The sequence below is a fragment of the Fusarium oxysporum genome, chromosome 9 (genome assembly GCF_000149955.1).
Source record: "Fusarium oxysporum f. sp. lycopersici 4287 chromosome 9, whole genome shotgun sequence".
Taxonomy (NCBI): domain Eukaryota; kingdom Fungi; phylum Ascomycota; class Sordariomycetes; order Hypocreales; family Nectriaceae; genus Fusarium; species Fusarium oxysporum.
The window spans coordinates 1,403,296-1,421,471 of record NC_030994.1 but is presented as its reverse complement, the minus strand read 5'-3'; the positions used below and the strand labels follow the sequence as shown (position 1 = coordinate 1,421,471).

General features: G+C 48.0%; 7 protein-coding genes across 8 annotated transcripts; 3 read left to right on the top strand and 4 right to left on the bottom strand.

Moving 5' to 3' along the window:
- Positions 1–67: 67 nt before the first annotated feature.
- On the bottom strand, positions 68–1,538 carry FOXG_09356 (uncharacterized protein). Its single transcript, XM_018388485.1, has one exon. The coding sequence runs from the start codon at positions 1,380–1,382 to the stop codon at positions 126–128; it is 1,257 nt and encodes a 418-aa protein (XP_018246555.1). The 5' UTR covers positions 1,383–1,538; the 3' UTR covers positions 68–125.
- Positions 1,539–1,626: 88 nt separating this feature from the next.
- On the top strand, positions 1,627–2,966 carry FOXG_09355 (pre-mRNA-splicing factor CWC21). The gene is made up of 2 exons (XM_018388484.1): positions 1,627–2,002; positions 2,056–2,966. Exons 1-2 carry the CDS (start codon positions 1,773–1,775, stop codon positions 2,348–2,350), a joined length of 525 nt encoding a protein of 174 aa, XP_018246554.1. The 5' UTR covers positions 1,627–1,772; the 3' UTR covers positions 2,351–2,966.
- An 80-nt stretch (positions 2,967–3,046) lies between these two features.
- Positions 3,047–5,217, top strand: FOXG_09354 (uncharacterized protein). The gene is made up of 3 exons (XM_018388483.1): positions 3,047–3,330; positions 3,385–3,537; positions 3,591–5,217. The coding sequence occupies exons 1-3, from the start codon at positions 3,157–3,159 to the stop codon at positions 4,302–4,304; spliced, it is 1,041 nt and encodes a 346-aa protein (XP_018246553.1). The 5' UTR covers positions 3,047–3,156; the 3' UTR covers positions 4,305–5,217.
- Positions 4,350–6,194, bottom strand: FOXG_09353 (uncharacterized protein; the record flags this gene model as incomplete). Its single annotated transcript, XM_018388482.1, has 5 exons — positions 4,350–5,271; positions 5,325–5,555; positions 5,605–5,708; positions 5,758–5,955; positions 6,011–6,194. 5 exons carry the CDS (start codon positions 6,192–6,194, stop codon positions 4,624–4,626), a joined length of 1,365 nt encoding a protein of 454 aa, XP_018246552.1. The 3' UTR covers positions 4,350–4,623.
- A 17-nt stretch (positions 6,195–6,211) lies between these two features.
- Positions 6,212–9,378, bottom strand: FOXG_09352 (anthranilate synthase component 2). Its single transcript, XM_018388481.1, has 2 exons — positions 8,833–9,378; positions 6,212–8,782 (listed from the first exon to the last, which is right to left on the bottom strand). Exons 1-2 carry the CDS (start codon positions 9,150–9,152, stop codon positions 6,817–6,819), a joined length of 2,286 nt encoding a protein of 761 aa, XP_018246551.1. The 5' UTR covers positions 9,153–9,378; the 3' UTR covers positions 6,212–6,816.
- A 132-nt stretch (positions 9,379–9,510) lies between these two features.
- Positions 9,511–15,485, top strand: FOXG_20034 (uncharacterized protein; the record flags this gene model as incomplete). Of its 2 annotated transcripts, XM_018400308.1 has the most annotated exons (4): positions 9,511–9,701; positions 9,790–10,702; positions 10,755–13,895; positions 13,949–15,485. In XM_018400308.1, exons 1-4 carry the CDS (start codon positions 9,631–9,633, stop codon positions 15,287–15,289), a joined length of 5,466 nt encoding a protein of 1,821 aa, XP_018246549.1. In that variant the 5' UTR covers positions 9,511–9,630. The 2 variants fall into 2 exon arrangements, with proteins under 2 accessions (XP_018246549.1, XP_018246550.1); XM_018400309.1 differs by having other exon boundaries at positions 9,526–9,701; positions 10,755–13,982.
- Positions 15,316–16,325, bottom strand: FOXG_09349 (mitochondrial import inner membrane translocase subunit TIM9). Its single transcript, XM_018388480.1, has 3 exons — positions 16,183–16,325; positions 16,047–16,116; positions 15,316–15,991 (listed from the first exon to the last, which is right to left on the bottom strand). Exons 1-3 carry the CDS (start codon positions 16,188–16,190, stop codon positions 15,806–15,808), a joined length of 264 nt encoding a protein of 87 aa, XP_018246548.1. The 5' UTR covers positions 16,191–16,325; the 3' UTR covers positions 15,316–15,805.
- Between the last annotated feature and the right edge of the window lie 1,851 nt (positions 16,326–18,176).

Here is an 18,176-nt window from a genome sequence, read left to right as displayed (position 1 = left end):
TTGGGCATATCGATGCTCTAAGCTCCGTTCTCTTCAATGTTGCCCAATGGCTTATTCAACGAACGGACGAGTAGATAACCAATTCATTCTTCAATAGGTTGTTCATTTTATCTAGTTCTGAGATTCTATTGCCTAGCACCAGAAGCCTGTTCCCAAATTCCATCTCCTCGTCCCTCGGTGATCTCCTTCCACTGCATCGCAAACTCCATCAACCCTCCCTGGCCACCCATGCTTGCATCGACTACCTCTTTTGGTAGCTTGTGCGCTGAGTATTGGGGGCTACTAAAGTTGTATGCAGCTGGGTCATCCTTTTCTATTATCCTGAATTCAGGGCTCATTTCAGGTCGATACTCGATATCGTCATCCTCCTCCTCACCTTCTGTGACTGTGTCATCACCGCTGACATCCGCGCCGGCCTCATTACTTGATGTTCCATACAGGGGGTTCTTAACATCCATCTCGAGAAGCTCTTGCCAGCCAAAAAGGAGACTGTCTGTTCGAGGAGCCCATGGGTTGATATCCATTAACCTGACTCTTCCAAGTCCATCTTTCTCAAAGGAGTTCTCTGGAATGTAAACATCAAAGACGAAGCTGGCGTCAGGAAATGTGAACCTCAGTTTCTCTCGGAAGAATGTCTTGATCTTGCGCCACAGCTGAGGTCGAATCTGCTCTAAGAAAGCATAATGATTGAGATCTCGCTGTGTGATACCAATGAGAGTTCTATGCTTGACGAAACATCGAAATTCCAGGGCCACATGAGGGGTGAAGAATGGTCTTAGAACAAGAATGGGTGCGTATGGCTTGGTCGGAGGTCTTGGAGTGCAGTCATCAAAGGCGTGATCGAGGTCGTGAGAAACAAAAGAAGATGACTTAAGGAGTAGGTAGATGTCGTTTGGGGTCGTGCACTTGAGTGTGTTCTGATGAGGCGAAATCCACTTGGCATCCTTTGGTGAAGACCAGTTCAACTTGGGCGCAACTGAGCCACCTAATTCTGCAATCTTCTCTTTGATGAGATTGTGTGTCTCCGGGAACCTCTGGTTAGGAGGGAGCCTTTCTGGCTCGTCTTCCTCATCATCTGACGAATCGGGATCCTTAACTTGAGGCCTTGCAGATGTATTGGATGATGGATGCCATTCTTCTTCAGGCTCGTCTTGATTCTCATCATCATCATCATCTGCAAGAACTATACCGTCTTCATGGAGATACTCGACGAAAGAAGGGGACAGCGGTATGATGCGAGATTTGAGACATGAACTTCGGTATTTGGGAAACCAGAAGTCGTAGGAGCAGTTTTGGATGTGATCTTTAGTGACTGGTGGGAAAACGAGCTCGGGCGCATCGCCTTGGCTGTCAGCTTCAGCTGAAGCGGGAACGTGAGGCATCTTGGGTGTTATCGAAGGTCTTGAACCAAAAGCTTAGAGTATTAGAAGTCCTCAGTATCCAAGTATTATGTTACTTGTATGAAAAGAATAAAAAGTAATGGGCTGTGCTGTCAACATTCAAATGTTGACTCACTTACAAATTATCCAAATATTCCATGCCCCTCCATCATGGAGGGGCGATAATTGCTTATCTTATCTTCCGAGAGAGGTAGGCGGTAAAGGTTTATCTGGAGCGACAGCGGCAGAGAAGGGTCCTACATCACCAATATCCACCTTGCCTGTTGCTGTCGCATCCATCACAGATCTCGATTGTCCATAACATTATCAGCGCGCCAGCTTATACCAATAGTCCTTTCAACACTCAAAACACAACACTCTGCCTACTCTATAATGTCTGATAACGTTGGTCTCAACACTCCCCGTGGCAGTGGCACCTCGGGCTACGTCCAACGCAACCTTGCTCAGATCAAGCCTCGCGACTACGGCGCTCCTTATCCCAAAGACCTCGATAGCTTGCGACACAAGCAACGGCAGCCAGACAAGGGGATCCTGGAGCATGACCGCAAGCGCGAGGTCGAAGTTAAGGTCTTTGACTTGAGGGACAAGCTTGAAGAAGAAGAGTACAACTTTGATTACATCCAATTGCATAGCTGACTGTGCTAACACGATCAAGGGTCGACGAGGACGAGATCGATAGGCGATGCGACGAGCTCCGACAAAAACTCTTCGCCGAGATGAATTCTGGGAGGAGAGGCGGCCAAAGAAAGACATTCAAGCAACATCAGGTTCACGAGATGGCTGATGCCAAGATTAAGGAGAGCGAACGACTACGGAAAGCATTGAAGATCAGCGCAGACTATGAAGAGGGAGGTCATTGGAAGCGCCAAGAAGAGAGGCTGCGCAATGCTTTGGAGAAAGAAGAAGAAAAGGATGGAGGTGACGATAGGAAAAGTGAACCAAGAGACTAGGTCGACCACCAAACTCAAAAAAACATCAGCCACTATGTTATCGGAACTTGTGTTTTGAGGGGGAACGCAGAGCTTTCGGTATTTGGGCAATTGTCAAGCATCTGGCGGTCTCTCATGCTTCGCCTGAATCGGCCATTCCTCTCGAAGTTCTCCATCCGTTGAGAACATCAACAGAGCGGATAACTATAGCATCGGTTCCTGGATAGTTTTACTGTCGTGTTCCTGTTCATTTTCAAGCGGCGCATGGCGTTCAGGTATTGGGACTGATTGAGCCAATTTACATTGTATAGGGTAGGATATTTAACACTGAACACGGGGGTTTGTTCCTTCAAATAACGACTCATAAATTATTGTTGGGCTCTGTATTCCATTGTGTGTCCATTACAGTGGTTCTGGAGTTTCTTATTATGGCCACTTTGCTTTGTCTTGGCCATGACTGCGAATGATAATGGGTACACGAATATAAGCTGGTTGATCTACTCACTTAGATACTTACCTAGTAGTACAGTCCTTGATCCGACACAGGTCAAATGATGTTCAAAGTCCTCAAACCTAATAACTTACTAAATGTATATGAATCCAATTATATCTTTGTGTAGCTTTTATATAGAGGCTGTTCGTTTTCATCAAGAGTCAGGTTGGTCGTTACGGTCTTGTAAGTTGCGACGTGACTTGGCACATGCTCAAGTTACAAAGACCCGCTATAGCTTGAGCTTCCTTGAACTTCACACGTCACTTAAATCACCAACGACAGCACCAGAGACGGGGAAGATCCAGGAGATCGACAACCAAACAAAAATACAACCATGGCGCGACTCTCGCATTGTACCGTACCTTCAATCAATAGAAGCGCAATCGATATTGCATCGGCAGAGCTGGGAAACCTGCTGCTGCGACTACAAAAGACCGTTCTTCATACAGATAGCGACCGCGAACGACGACTACGATCGAGCGAATTCGAAAGAGCACGAGTAGCATCTGTAAGAGTGCCTGTGCCCGATTCCACATCCGTATACACTGACTCTGAATTATAGAACCTCGAATACGCACGAAACTCTTTGACGAAACTAGAACACGATGCGCTGGGGATTAAAGCGCCAGGTCGGAGGGCTGAAGTACAAAGCGACTTGAATGGGAAAAGAGAGCTTTTAGAACTGCTACTGGATCGATTAGAAGATTTGAGACAAGTAAGAAATGGTTTACAGGACAAGGCAAAGGATTTAAGCTGACATTACGACAGGTGGCAATTGAAGAGGACGAAGATGATGGGAGTACCGACGGAGAAGATATCCTCTCAGAAATAATACCGACGCCGAGCGATAGCATGGTCGATTCCATATCAACAGGCCAACCCACTGAAAGCTCAGGACAAGATGATGATGCCGAGTCAGAACCCCCCGAGGCAACAACGATACCAGTGACGACAGCCACAGTACCAGCACCGGCATCAACAACACCCTCTGACACGTCTACGACATCGCAAGAGCACAAACAGCAACCCACACAAACAACGCAGAACCTAAGATCAAGAGGCGCACCTTCATCTCCATCAACGCCTGCCCATTCAACAGCACGCGCGGCGCTTTTCGCCAACCGGAGTAAACCCTCTACTCCCCAAACATCAACAGCAACAGCCGAAGCCTTACTTGACCATCAACGAGCCGAACAGGAAGCCCTTTCCGAATCGATTCTTCAGATGGCGAGTGCTCTAAAGTCAAGCTCACAACGGTTCTCAACTACTCTTGAGGCAGACAAGGACGTAGTGGCGCGTGCAGGTGAGGGAATGGATAAGACGGAACAGAGCATGGAGGCGGCGAAGGGGCGAATGGGTATGCTCAAGAGGATGACAGAAGGAAAGGGATATTTTGGGAGGCTACTCCTGTATGCATATATCGCTTTGCTTGCTGTGGCATGCATACTCGTGGTCTTTGTTTTACCGAAGTTGAGGTTCTGAAGCTCGGAAACAACAAGGAGACTGGCAATACCACATCGGTTTATGTATAAATGAATAAATTATAAGCCATTACGAGCATTGCTGTGTAACTAGCTATCGTTCCATATACGCCAAGCCTACTGAGCGACTGTCCCCAAGTTTCCCAAGGTATGCACGTCCCAATCATATGCTGCCCCAGCCGATAGTAACCCATTCTCAAGCTCCCTAGCAATTGGGGTTGAGATTCAAAATTGATAACCCGAGACCTGGCGCACTCGTTTCTGTCATGCCCAGCAAGATAGCAAGCCTGTAATACCCATAACCATCAGATGAACTCCAACTAAAGAGACTCTCGTGTCTCGAATTCGAAGGAGATTCCCATCCCGCCTACATCACCAGGAACCACGGCGGCGCCCTCATCTGCTGCATGTGAGAGGTCTTTCTTATCAATAGAAGAGGCTGGGGTAGTAAGAGCACTCTTGGGCTCTGCGTCCATAGAGGCATCAGGCGGTTTGTCTGCTTCCTGAACTTCTTCAGACTCAGGAGGTGATTCGGCCTTCTTTTCGCCCTCATGGGTCTCTGAATTAGCGATAGCTGCTTTTTCGTCTTGAGAATGCTCAAACTCAGAAGGGGGAATATCTTCCCTTTCTTCTCGAGGGATTTTAAAGCTGGAGCAGGAATCGTTTTCATCGGTAAGCTTCTCAGGATCAGGAGGAGAAGCCATTTCAATGTCGTCTCCAGACTCCTTTGGATCCGTGCCAGACTCGTCCTTTGGAGCGCAAGGGAAATCGGGAGGAGAAACTATCACCTCGTCTTCGTCTTCTTCTTCAAGGGCTCTTGGGCCATCGTCAGACTCATCTTCAACCGAGTCAGTCTTACGCTCTTCTTCCTCGAGGGGAGGCCACGGCAATCCACGAATCCCAGCATTGATCTCTCGACAATACTCAATGTCGTGCTTCAGACGTCTCCCGATGGGTTTCCCTCTGGACTACATATTATTAATACATTATTTTCATGAATAGTAATTGACTTCAGACATACCGGAGGCTCGTACTGAAAATACGAACTGGGCATTGTTTGGGCTAGTGACACGCGATCTTGCCAATCGATCCCGGTCTTCTTTTTGAAGAAGTCCACGAACAGCCCCATCTGCGCCCTCCATTTTCCCTCGTGAGGACTAGGGCGGTGATACACGGGCTGAGCGCTGCCTTTATGCTTGAGGAATTTGGCCGTGAACCAGTACAAGTGGGGTTTGGCGTTGGACTCCCATAACTGTTTACTGTTAGTACCAAGACACACGAGAGGGAGAGATCTTACTTACGCAAAGAGAATACTTCTGTCCGAACTCGCCTGTGAACTCATTATCTCGAGTGATGTCGACCTGGTAGACAAAGTTAAGACGGTCTCGATAGAGGTGGAAGAGGTCTAGTAGAGCTTTAGTTTTCATAAATCAGCAAAACTTTGAAGAACATACTTGTGTTAACAAATTTCTCCGCGTTCCTTTTACCCTTCTCGATCCGAGCCTTTTCTCTCTTCTTTGCGTTTTCCTTTGCGACGAGACTTCTCATGGAATAGTCCGCTTCAGGCAATTTCTTGTTCTTGACTGTCGAGTACTCGAACCAGTCACAATGAACAATGTGAATGCCCTTTCCAAGTTTCAATGCCTTTCTGACTATAAAGTTATAAGTAGTTACCACAGAAAGAGAACAAGAAACAAAAATTAGTACCTTTGGGAAGTTTCTTGTCGAACTGTTCCTTGGTGCAGAGGAGATGAGTGACAGTCTCGTCAAAGTCCTCGATAAAGACGCCTTTGCGAAGTGAGGTCCATCGCCTCAGGTTTTCCACTGTCAACTGACCAGGGAGAGGCCCTGCGGCTGCAATTATACGGCTCTTGAAGATCTGAGCAACCATGTCTGCTGCAATTCGTGTAATGTTGATAAATTGTCGAAAAGCTGAAGGACGAGGACCGATCAATGTTGTACTTGGGTCTAGGAGGTAGAAGTCGAATGAGGAGAAGAATAGAAACTGAAGAAGGAAGAACAGAATAAGTATTGGTAGGCGAAGGTAAAGATGTCTTGTGGCAAGGGATGAAGAGGTTGTTGCTGGTCAGGACCAAAGTGAAAGATGATGACTTTAGAAGAGAGAAAGTAGTATCAGCCTTGAGATCCTCTACTAAAGACCGAGGGCCTCGTTATAAGATAGAATAAAGAGTGAGAGTATAGGAAGAGGTTTAAAAAAGAAGAGAAGTTAATGTAAAAGCTCAAGATCAGCATTTGTTGTGATAAGAGATGAATATGCGAGACTGTGAGCCTAAGTGCATGTTTGATAGCGCCTTAGGCCATGGGAAAGAGAGTGCATAGAACGGGATAATAATATTTGTGCCTCGTAGAAGGGTTCCCACGAAAGAAATATTATAAGGACCACCTGAAAGAGGGGGACACTTTGAAATGGATTACAACCCCACAGCTTCAATCAAACCTGAGTGCTTATGGGAGTTTTCTGCAATTGTATAACCTGTATTTTATTCTGCCTTTTATCGAATTTCCTTGGCAGCCTTTACAAAAGCTGCGATCTTGTCTAGGCTTTGTTTTCCATCCTCCTCCACACCACTACTTACATCAACACCAATCACTCGATCAGCCAGGGGACCCAAAGCCTTGACAGATTCAGCCACATTGTCAGGGTTGAGACCACCAGCAAGGAAGACTCGAAGCTCAGGATCGCTCTCCAGAACAGCCTGGACATTGGTGACATTGAGAAGCTTGCCGGATCCAGAGCCGGAGTCAAGAAGAGGAACAGTATGATATCCTCGACGCGCAATTCCAACTTGGCCAGGCTTGAAGCATCGGACGACAGGCACGGGGATGAGGCTTGCCCACTCGATAGGCTCGTCACCATGAAGCTGGACTAGGTCAAGGTCGTATTGCTTCTGCTTCTCCAAAACCTCGCTCAGAGGCTGGTTCTGGAAAATACCAACGAGCTGAGGTCGAGGGCTACGAAGTCTTTGGGCAGCAGCTTCGAAGTAGTCCTTGGCTTTGTTGTCTACTGCTGCTACTTGGGTTTCGTATTTTCGAGTGCTAGGATATGTGTGCACTGCTTCTGAGATTGCAAGGGCAGTCTCATGTGAGATACATCGCTTGGCACCAGGAACAAGGCAGATGCCAACGAAGTCTGCCCCTGACTCGGCAGCTTTCAGGGCAGCCTCAGGACTTCGAGTACCGCAAATCTTGACGTACAATGATGACGCGACATCAGATTTAGCAGGGGGCTCGGTTCCAGAGCATAGTTGGCTGATGAAAACACTGGCGTCAGGGGCTCTCATGATGGCCTCACCAACTAGAACAGCATTGACACCATCCCTCTTGTTCATCAAAACGTCATCATGGGTGTTGATACCACTGAGCGCGCAAATGATTGTGCTTTCAGGCACCATGCTGCGTAGCCGGCCTGTGGTGTTGAGATCAACTTCAAAGCTCTCGAGGTTACGGTTGTTGACACCGATGACCTTGGAGCCCAGCTTGACTGCAGTCGTCATCTCCTCAGCATTCTGAACCTCGACAAGAGGCTCCATACCCAATTGGAGAGAATAGTTATATAGTCTTTGTAGAAGCTCAGAATCAAGCATCTTGACAATGAGCAGAACAGTATCCGCACCAGCCAATCGTGCCTCAAGGATCTGATACTCGTCAAAGATGAACTCCTTACGAAGGATTGCGGGTCTGTTGGGCATGCCATCCAAGACTTGTCGAACGGCTCTCAAGTCCTCAATACTGCCTTTGAACCACTCAGGCTCAGTAAGCACGGAAATGACACTTGCGCCTGCCAAAGCGTACTTTCGAGCTTGTGCAGGGGCGGAAATATCCAGCGCAAAGATGCCCTTAGAAGGAGAACCGCGCTTGATCTCAGCCATCAAAGCAACGTCAAAAGGAGACTGTCGTAGTCGGTTGACAAAAGGAATCTGGGGAGGGGCAGCGTTAAGATCGTATGCAACTTGTAGATCCTCAAATCTTTGAGAAGGAATTTGCTTCTGAGCATCCACAGCAGCCTTTCGGTTGGCGTAAATTCGCTGCAGAATGTTGTTCTTCTTGGACTTGGGTGCAGCCGAGTCGTCACTGTTGGCAGAACCAGACTTCTGGAACTGAGTGTTCTCCTCCCAAGTACCTCCTTGCATGCGGAGGAAGTTTGTGATCATAGCTCGTCCACCTTCAGTTAGGATACTCTCAGGGTGGAATTGGACACCTTCAATGGTGTACTTCTTGTGACGAACACCTTGAATGACACCAGGGGAACCATCAGGCTTAGCCACCCAAGAGGAAACCTCCAGGTCCTCAGGCAAAGTGACGTGGGTACCTGCAAGAGAATGGTACCGAGTAACTGGAACACCCTGCTTGAGACCAGAGAACACACCCTTGGAGTCATGGGTCAACGGTGAAGTCTTGCCATGGAGCCATTCACCAGCTGAACTGACTTCTCCGCCATAGACATTAAAGATGCACTGACTGGAAGGAGGTTAGAGTAATTGATATACAAGTGAAAGACCAACACTTACAGGCCCATACAGACACCAAAGATAGGAACCTTGCCAGCAAAATGTCTAATGACATCGCGGCTCACACCAGAATCAGTCTCGGGGTGACCGGGACCGGGGCTGATGATAATCTGGGTGGGTTTCTTGGCAATGATTTCATCCACAGTGACCTTGTCATTTCGATAGACAGTAACCGTAGCTCCTGCAAGAACGAGATACTGGTAAATGTTCCAGGTGAAAGAGTCGTAGTTGTCAATAAGAATAAGGTTAGAGGCCGTTGGAATTGGAGGCGAGGGATCAGCCTGGTGAGGCGAGTGATCGATAATATCTGAGGAACCCATTTTCTCTCTCTTTTTTTCCTCGGAAAAAACAACAACGAGAAGGGAGAGTGCTTGAAACCGTGTCTTCGTAAAAATGAGTTATTTTACGAGACTGAGAGCGGTGACGTTGCAAAAGGTGAGTCACTTTAAGTTCGAATAGAGTTGAACAAAGAAGCTGTGAATGCGACTTTTGGCCAGTGCGATACTGACTAGCGCACTGTCGTCTCTGGCTGAGACACAATCGTTCGTACAGTGCTAACTCTATATGGTGAATGGAGGCATAAGGTCCGATATAACTGCCGTCCACTGAAGCACCGGGTAAACTTGGGCTAAATTGGAGCTCTCTAGCTCAGGTCCAAAAAGTTGACCAGCCAAAGCTCGATCCATTCATTCGCGACCAGGCGCGTCAACAAGCATCAAAATCAAACTTTCTACGCATCCACCCTAATCGCAAGGTGATGCATCGCATGCCACTGTCGCCTTTTTGACGCTCTTTGCAATGGCGCCGGTGGCCGATCGCATTTACTTCCCCTCCCTAGAACAATGCCTGACTGGGGAGCGGGTACTGCTGTAAGTTGACTGACTGCCTCTGCAGCTCTCATCTCTTGCGCTGCCTATCCATCTATGTACACAAACTCACTGCTAACTCACCCCTCAGCTCTTGGAAGCTCATCGCAACTGCGCTGTCTGATAGTTCTGGACAGAGAACTACGAGTTCTGCCGTTATCGAATTTTTGAGCGACGACTATGTTCACCGTCTTCTCGAGGACCCTGCCAGCACCTTCGCACCCGCAGATGAAGCTACGAAAAAAGTCTTTGAAACAAAAACGGCCCCGATAAATGTTCCCGCAAGCTCAGATGGACGACCTGATATCGAGTCGATCAAGAAAGATGCCGAATGGCTCAGCAAGAATGCCAAAATCAACCTAGTCGCAGCTTTGCGTGTGGTCGTGATAGAACACCAGTCTCGTCCTGCGCGCCATCTCAGTGGCCCATTATCGTCTCAAGATGCGAAGAATTTGCAGGAAGCTGCCGGCCTTAACAATGGCCAGGGGTCAGGACTTCTTTTGGACCTAGGATCGGCGGCTGCGCTGGATGCTGAGGAGATCTGGACTGAATTCGAGAAGCCCGAGACGAGACAGCGACGCCTGTTCGATACCTATCTTACCGAGCGCCGTTTTTTTATGATGTCTGCGGACTATGCCAACTCGATCAAGCTATACGAGAGGCTGCCGACCTTCGCCAGTGTTGATCTCGACCTAGCCAAGACCTACCGACTGAAGCTTCCCTCACGAGACGATGCCGAACCCCTACTCCCGACCTACCTTCAAGTTCTCACAGACTCTATGTCTCGCATCGAATCAGGTCTAAAAGCTGTAACGGACGAGAAGTGGGTGACAGAGGAAGTCGAACTAGATTGGCTGCGAACGCTTCTAACCGAAGCTATCCATGCTTTGTCTGTTGTATTCCAGATTGTTGACAGTTTTGGCGACGATTTTGCACCTTCAACTGCCGTCAACCAGTGGTTTTCTTTGATGGAAGTTTACAGATTCTTTGACGCTGTTCAGCCGGTACGTATTGTACAACTTGTTGATGGCAGACTTGTACTAATAGTGCCTCCAGATCCACGAGAGCATTGCGCCTCTGGTTTTGCCCCTGAAGACACTTTCAGCCGCCGTGTCCCTGATACTACTCAAGCCAGCTCGCTCATTAACCTATCTTTCCGAGAGAGAAGAGGATGCTACTCAAGCAGATACTTCCTACGATACATACCTGCTCTCATCCGACGTCCTTGAACAGGTCCACAAGAGCATACTAAACGCTGCCGAAGCCGATTGCGAAAGTGCTTCACCCGTCATTTTCGCCTGGACGCTTCTTCTTCATCGCATGAATGTTTCCTACCAAAGTCGAACAGAGAAGCGTGATAATTTGCTACAGCAAAATGCCCGAGAAACCTTTGAGGCAGGAGGTGTGGTTCGACCGGTTGCAAGACGAAACTCGGCGGGCAGCATCTTCTCCATCGAATCTTCGAAATTTGATGGCTTCCTCGAGAATGCGACGTCATCCAAGGACCTTGTCGTGGTGGAACAGCTTGCATCGCAAGTCACGGCTCAAGGCCGTGTCTTTGATGTTGTTTCTAATATGGCAACAGCATTGGGTCCCTCAGATGAGGGTAGCATGACCCCTTTACTCAGTGCTCGTCTTCGCAATGTCTTCCTCGAGCTTCTTAAGGTGTCATACCCCATCGTTGGTTATCAGTCCGAACCAGTAAGCTCCCTTCTTTCGATTCTAAGCGCCGGCCGAAATTACTGGGACATTTCAAACAAGGAGAACCTCTTGGAGAAGCAAGATATTCTCGCATCCATGGTCAATGATGATCTTGCACTAGAGTTCTTCTTTCAGCAAGCCCTTGACAGATACCCCTATGAATTTCTGCCATTTATCACTCTCTGCCGAACTCTCGCCAGTGCTACAAGCCTCCGTGAGAGCGATCGGTCTCAGATGATCCTTAACCTTTTACGTGCAACACCCACACTCACATTCGTCCTTCCTGATTACTTCCAAGAGTACGAGCTCGCACAAGAAGACGAGAACACCAATACTTTCTGTTTGCTGCAAGATATTCCCATCATCTCGTTATCCCCTTCGTGGCGAGGAAGACGTGTCGAGGACGATGCCTACCGGATACCAGCAGGCACATATGGACGATTTGTTACGGATACAGGTAGAGTTGTCTCAATGGAGTATCCTCACTCAACTATTTCGCTCCTGGGTCGACGACTGGAAATCAACCTGATGAAGGAAGGCTATCAATCTGAACTTGGAATGCTCCAGCCAGAAGAAACTGCCGAAGTCATCTCTTTGTTTGCGACACTCATTCGCATGGATCATCTGAACGCCGCCGGGGGGGAGTCCACCGGCACCTTGGTGTTTTCTGACAATGATATTCTTCATGAGGCAAAGAAACATATTGATGCGGGTAGTGGCAGAGATCTCCTAACAGTCGTCTGCGAGACAATGGACTACTACATGCAGGTTGATCTTGCGGAGAGCGAGGACGTTGTCGTCACTATCCTGAACTCTTGCGTCCAATTCCTCGATGCGATCCTGCCTATATACCCTAGCAGAGTGTGGTCATATCTTTCTCGATGCGAGCTCTTGAGTTCCGAGTCCAGAGCTGGTAAGCTCACCAAGGTCGTGGGAAGCCTCGACCTGGTCCAGGAGAGGCTCGAATTTTTACTATCTTGTCTCAGACTATTCTCAAACCTCATTGACACTGCAATGACTTCCGCTGTTCAGCGACGAGCTGGTATTCATACCACAAGCAGAAACAAGTCAGATCTGAACCCATGGCTGGGCACAGCAGATAAAGTTTTGGCAAAGGTCAGCTACGCCATTGCCCAAGCAGGCGTAGACATCTTTGAGAATACTTCAACCTGGAGATTTGCGTCTGACACATGCCGCTCGTCAGTGCTCCGAGAGGTTGTACCAATCCTGCAAAAGGTGATTATGTATAGCTACAGTCTTGGCGATCCTTCGACCTCTGAGAATCTGACTTCATGCCTACGACCTGCCGCCTCTTATGTTATCGACTGTTTTATCTCGCCCTCAACTGGATCTCTGCGATTCCAACCCCTTTTATCATCCCTTATCACAGCATTTACAACCGCCGACAGTACTCTCTATCCAAGACGCGTAGAGATGGTACAGGCACAGTTAAATTCAGTACTTGAATTTTCCGCAACACTACTACGCGTCGCCAATTATCTAGAGCAACCCTCTAGCATGATTGAAACTTACCTGTTCAAAAGCTCCACCCTGCTTGCACGGCTATGCGCAGTATCTGACCATTTCCGCAAACCCACCATGTGGCTGCTTGAGTCTTTGGTTGTAAATGCTGGCAAATCCTCAAGTGAGCCCCCGTCACTGCTCGGTTACTTGGGGCCTCAGATATCCAAGTCTTTTCTCCAACTCCTATCAATCCTGGGTAAGCCCTTTGAACTCAGGGGCGAGGTTAAGGCCACATGGAAGTTCTTTTCGGCTATTCTGAGGAACCGACAACAGTGGATGTCTAATTGCCTGCTTACCGGGCAGACCCCCAGGGAGGCAATGAAGAAAGACAAAAAGAAGACGGATGCTTCTTCCAGCTCGGTATTTGCCACTGGGCTTGCCAAGCTTGGCAAGTTGAAAGATCTAGAAATAAGCGAGGCCCTGGTTATTTTGGACTTTGTCGCCTCTGCCCAGAACTTCTGGCCCTGGACAGTCTTCACACTCCAGAAAGACACCGCTTATCTTGATGGGCTTAGAGAATATGTCCGAGACCTCAAGTCATCCAGTATCACCGTAAAGTCTGACCCTGTCCGTGCTGCTTTTGACGCAAGACTGGCCGCGTATATTGCGGAGACATTTGCCATGCAGCTTTACCACTCGCGGCATCTGGGCAACTCTGGCACATTGGCAAAGAGCCTTGTTGGCGATCTCGACTACTACTTGCGTGATGGAGTTGAGGTTGGAGGTTACAACAAGTCTCTTCACAACAACTTCGCCCGAAACTTTTCCAACAAGTATTCAGACTGCCCTGTGGATTGCTTCAAGCGGACCATCCTGGAGCCGCGGGAACTCGGCAAGAGTTACTACTATGACTTGGAACGCGCCGATCAGATGCTACGATTCGATCCAGGCTGGAAAGGTCGCAAGGACGATGGTTTCAAGACAGAGATGGAGCGCGCAAACACTAACTTGTCTTTAGTTGACGCTCAGCTCGTAAGTGAATGTGTCTTGCGTACCATGGACATAGCTAATGATGTTATTTCTAGGCCCTTTTCCATGCCTGGGAGTTTCTACTTGTAGAGCTTTCAACATGCATGCCCAAGAACGACACCGTGGAGAAGCAAATGCTGCAGGTTGCCCAACAATGTCTCAATGCCAACCAAGGAGTTCCAGGACCTGAACACATCTTCCTAAAGCTTGTCGGGTCCAGGGCGAGCCTTGCGCTTGTGTTGATCCAGCGCCTTGTCAAGTCATCGGTGCCAGTCAAGGACATCAACCAGCTTCTCTCGACCCTTGTTGGTACCATGAACGGAGTCGAGGAGCCTTGGGGCACTGAATCTATCTCGTACTACCGCACCCTTCTAAAGGCTCTTTTTGTTACTCTGCGTGCCTACCAAATCAGTGGCAAGAAAGCAACCGAATCTCAGGATGCCTTTGAGGGCACTACCGTGACAGTTACACAAACTGTGCTGAATATCCTTGACCGAGTTGTGGGCAGAGGTTTCCGCGCACTCGTTAGCCTTATTCACGACAACGAAAATAGTGTATCGCCGGAAGATCTAGGATTGTTAACAGCCATCCTTCAAGCCTGCATAAGTCTGCCCAACATGGATCAATCTCAGACTCAAGTCCTTAACATCATGGCCGAGCATCAAGTCCTCCATGCTGCCTCGTCTCTCTACTCATGGGCAGATAGACTGGCGGATCAAGGCGACCCTATCTATGGCGAATTGAGCATGCTATTTTTGCTTGAACTCTCAACTCTCCCCATGGTTGCTGAACAGATGGCATGCGATGGAATCTTGAGCAACATCCTATCTGCGAATCTGACTAAGTTCATGCTGAAGTCCAACATTTCTCCCTATTCAGATTCCCCTGTGGTGCAACGTTGCTACGGTATCTGGGCCAAAGGACTGTTGCCGCTAATGCTGAACTTGCTCACAGCTTTGGGTGCAACTGTTGCTCCAGAGGTTGCGTACGTTCTTAATCAGTTCCCTCACCTACTGGAAGCAAGTGTGGACCGGTTTGAAGCACCTGGAGCCAGTCGTACTCAGTCTCGGGCGTCACCGCACTACCTGACCCTTGTCGCGATATCCGAGGTTCACTCTCTTGCCCTCCTCACACGAGTGCTTGCTGCTCTTCGTGTGAACAACAACCGGGACATTCCTGACGTGGAATGGGACTCGGCAAACCTGCTAGAGAACGTCGACTTTTGGTTGAGCACAAAGAAGTTGCTAAAGGAGCGACTCATGCCCTTAGGTCAGCGTGAAATGGACTGGCGTGGCATGAAGCCTGCTACAGGGGCATATGATAGTCTTTTGGAGGAGAAAGCAGTGGCTCAATTAGATGCCATCAGGGATGTGCTAAGTGAAGAAGCAGATAATTGAATATGAACATGGGAGCTTAGAAGAAACGAGTGATAATCATCAAGGTGTATATTATAAGTATCTTAGGTCAAGGGCGTTGGAATAGGATGTACGCATTGCGGAATGGCATAAGAGAGACTTCATTTGATTTCGTTGACACAAACCGATCTATCCTGTGAACCGGCTCGCCGGTCTGTAATAAGATTTGCGATCACGAAATGCTTGCTGCCTTGTGAAGTTGTGTTGCAAGGGCGAGAAGGGACATCAGAAATGAGTAAGAATGGGTTATAAATTCATTCCATGGTGACAGCTTAAGCCCAAGCGCCTCATGCCTGTAGCCCGTAATAATATACAAGTGCATCTGGTGCCATGAGACCTAGCCACACGGCGTATCATGGTCATAAACAGCGTTCCGTCTTTTCGATCTCATATATAATCCGGAGCACATCTGATATCAACAGAACAGATTTTGTGTGTATTTCCCCTTGTCGTCCTCCTTGCTAATCGTACATGTCTCGTCTCTCGAGTATTTCGCGTTTATTTGTTCATCTGAGCTGTGAGCTGGGCGTTGTGCTCTTGGAAGCGGTCGCTGATGCGCTGTTGAGAAGCCATCCACTTCTGAACGCATCGGTTGATGCAGCCACTTTCTCGGGTTGAGATGGCCTTTGAGGTGAAGTCATCGACACAGGACATGAAGCAGTGCTCAACAAGACCACCAAATGCCTAAGACAAGTTCGTCAGCAACAATTCGAACGCAATACTCGTTTGGGGTACATACACCCATAAACTCCTTGACCTGGCGCTTCTGCATGCGCTGCTCAAGAGTGCGCTGCTCAGCTGCGGAAAGCCTATGATTGGAACATGTTGATTAGAATTGTGACTTGGTGACATAAATCGAGCATGAAGAGACTTACATATCCATTTTGACGGTTTAAGGGGGGTGATGTGGTTGATGAAATCGAGGTTATAAGGCTTGTCGAGGTGGATTGACGTTGTCGGTTTGATATGGAGACTGAAATTTTGAGATAAGCAGGCTAGAGAGCTCGGGACTCGGCCGGGTTGGGCTTATCGGCGGGATCGCATTATCGTTTTACCCCGGATTGGCTGAGCTTTAAATGCACCACAACTGTTATTCCCGTTTATTATAGTGACGCTATTCAGACTCGTGTGATACATCAGTATGTTGGTTTCAATCTTTCTTCTACAGTTCTGGAGCAATTTCATTGTTGAATGCTTATTCTGATATTGCAGCGTTTGCTCTGGTGGGAGCTTCTGACGTAGCTAGGTACCCATGATAGTGGAGTTGAGCTTCTTTGACCAGCTGAAGACCTACGTACACTTGATAACAGCCATTACTATTCTTGTCAGTTACGGTTACTGAGAGGACTTAGACAACCATCTACTGAGAGACTGCCATGTGAGCACCTCTCCGCTTAGCTACCCCCCTCCAATGCTCTGCAGATCCACACATCTACAGCTCACCACGTAACTCAGCTGACCAAAACGAGACAAACGTTGGAGGTAAGCATGGCAATTGCTATTCTTATGTTTTCAATTGATGGCAAAAAACATGAAACACTGATCGGCGCGGCACCTCGTCTGACAAGTGCAGTTGGGTCGGGATTGGATGAGGCGCAGTCCATGTATGGTGCCTAGTGTTTGATGTGCAATAAGATAGACGTCAATGACCAAGATATATATGCCTTTGCTCAAAGAAGGACGTACAAATTGGAGGTACATGAACTATAACCTGACGTGAAAGAAACTAAGGTATAGCATGGGCTGTATACAAGGGGGGTTATGCTTTCAGAACTTCTGTTACTCGCCGATATCTACAAAACTGAAGCATGAGATAGGCGACGAATCAGAACACAGAGAGGATTCAAGAGAGGCGAAAGACTGACGTGTGATGGTTGCAATCTTTCAACGTCCTTGGAGATGTACATGCCAAACATGGAAACATCCATCAGTCGCCAGTCCCTTGTGTCAATGCCAACCATGCATGCCTAAGGTACCTAAATCAAAGAGAAGTACGTACTGTACATCAGCTAAGAGGTCTCAGCTGTCTAGTCTAAAAGGTAAACATGGAGCTGATCCGTTTTATTACCCAAATTCCATTCTCTATACAAGATATAGTCTGTTGGTGCACCAAGTGAGACTAGGGTCTTAGCTTCAGAGTCGAAATGAAAAGAGTCTCGATTTGGACAGTCAACATAAACAGCCCTGTAGATCGAGACGGTGACAGAGACTCCAGAGCGTCCTCAACAGTGGAGGCATCCAACTAAGATTAACAGTTCTTTTTTGGGAGTGCAGACTGCAGACCACGGATAAGCCAAGTTCTGATGTTTAGTGCCGGGATATCATCCATGGTTTATGGTTCGTTGGTGTTGTCGAGTTGCAGTAGTGGTTTCAGCTGAGAGTCCAGGGCCTTTTTCTTTGAGTGACTCAGAGTCTCTCTCAACAGTGACTGATAAGAGCTGCTTCAACAAGTTATCGACGGGTGTATCCCCCTAGAGTTGTGATCGACAATACCTCGTCACTGTGGAGAGATCTGTTACCGTTGTAACTTGTAGGGCAGAACAGGGCAGATTGAGCCAGTGATGTGATCAATTTAACTGATCGTGTTCCAAGCTTGAATCCTGGTAAATCTCCATGCCCACAACGCAATTGCTTGCGCCAAAAGTATCCACCAACAGCAACCGCTTGCGGCGTTGGGTGGTCGACTCTGTGGATTTATCAATTAATATCTGACTATTCTATACGTGACAGTTCTTTTATTAGAGATTCGATACTGCAGAAAGGTTGGATTGGCTGAAGATGGGTAGTAGCAGATCCAACGTAGACGGGCATCCAAGATGCCTTGTATACAACTGCACGGATGGATATTCACTGATATTGACAACGATAT

What these genes read in the sequence shown, in the direction of transcription:
- FOXG_09354 (XM_018388483.1), top strand. Translation starts at nt 3,157, where the DNA reads ATGGCGCGACTCTCGCATTGTACCGTACCTTCAATCAATAGAAGCGCA. An exon ending in AAAGAGCACGAGTAGCATCT is followed by an intron (nt 3,331 to 3,384) that starts GTAAGAGTGCCT and finishes TCTGAATTATAG; the next exon opens with AACCTCGAATACGCACGAAA. An exon ending in GATTAGAAGATTTGAGACAA is followed by an intron (nt 3,538 to 3,590) that starts GTAAGAAATGGT and finishes ACATTACGACAG; the next exon opens with GTGGCAATTGAAGAGGACGA.
- FOXG_09355 (XM_018388484.1), top strand. Translation starts at nt 1,773, where the DNA reads ATGTCTGATAACGTTGGTCTCAACACTCCCCGTGGCAGTGGCACCTCG. An exon ending in GACAAGCTTGAAGAAGAAGA is followed by an intron (nt 2,003 to 2,055) that starts GTACAACTTTGA and finishes AACACGATCAAG; the next exon opens with GGTCGACGAGGACGAGATCG.
- FOXG_09349 (XM_018388480.1), bottom strand. An exon ending in AGGTCAAGGAGTTTATGGGT is followed by an intron (nt 15,992 to 16,046) that starts GTATGTACCCCA and finishes AACTTGTCTTAG; the next exon opens with GCATTTGGTGGTCTTGTTGA.
- FOXG_09352 (XM_018388481.1), bottom strand. Translation starts at nt 9,152, where the DNA reads ATGGGTTCCTCAGATATTATCGATCACTCGCCTCACCAGGCTGATCCC. An exon ending in TTTGGTGTCTGTATGGGCCT is followed by an intron (nt 8,783 to 8,832) that starts GTAAGTGTTGGT and finishes ACCTCCTTCCAG; the next exon opens with TCAGTGCATCTTTAATGTCT.
- FOXG_09356 (XM_018388485.1), bottom strand. Translation starts at nt 1,382, where the DNA reads ATGCCTCACGTTCCCGCTTCAGCTGAAGCTGACAGCCAAGGCGATGCG.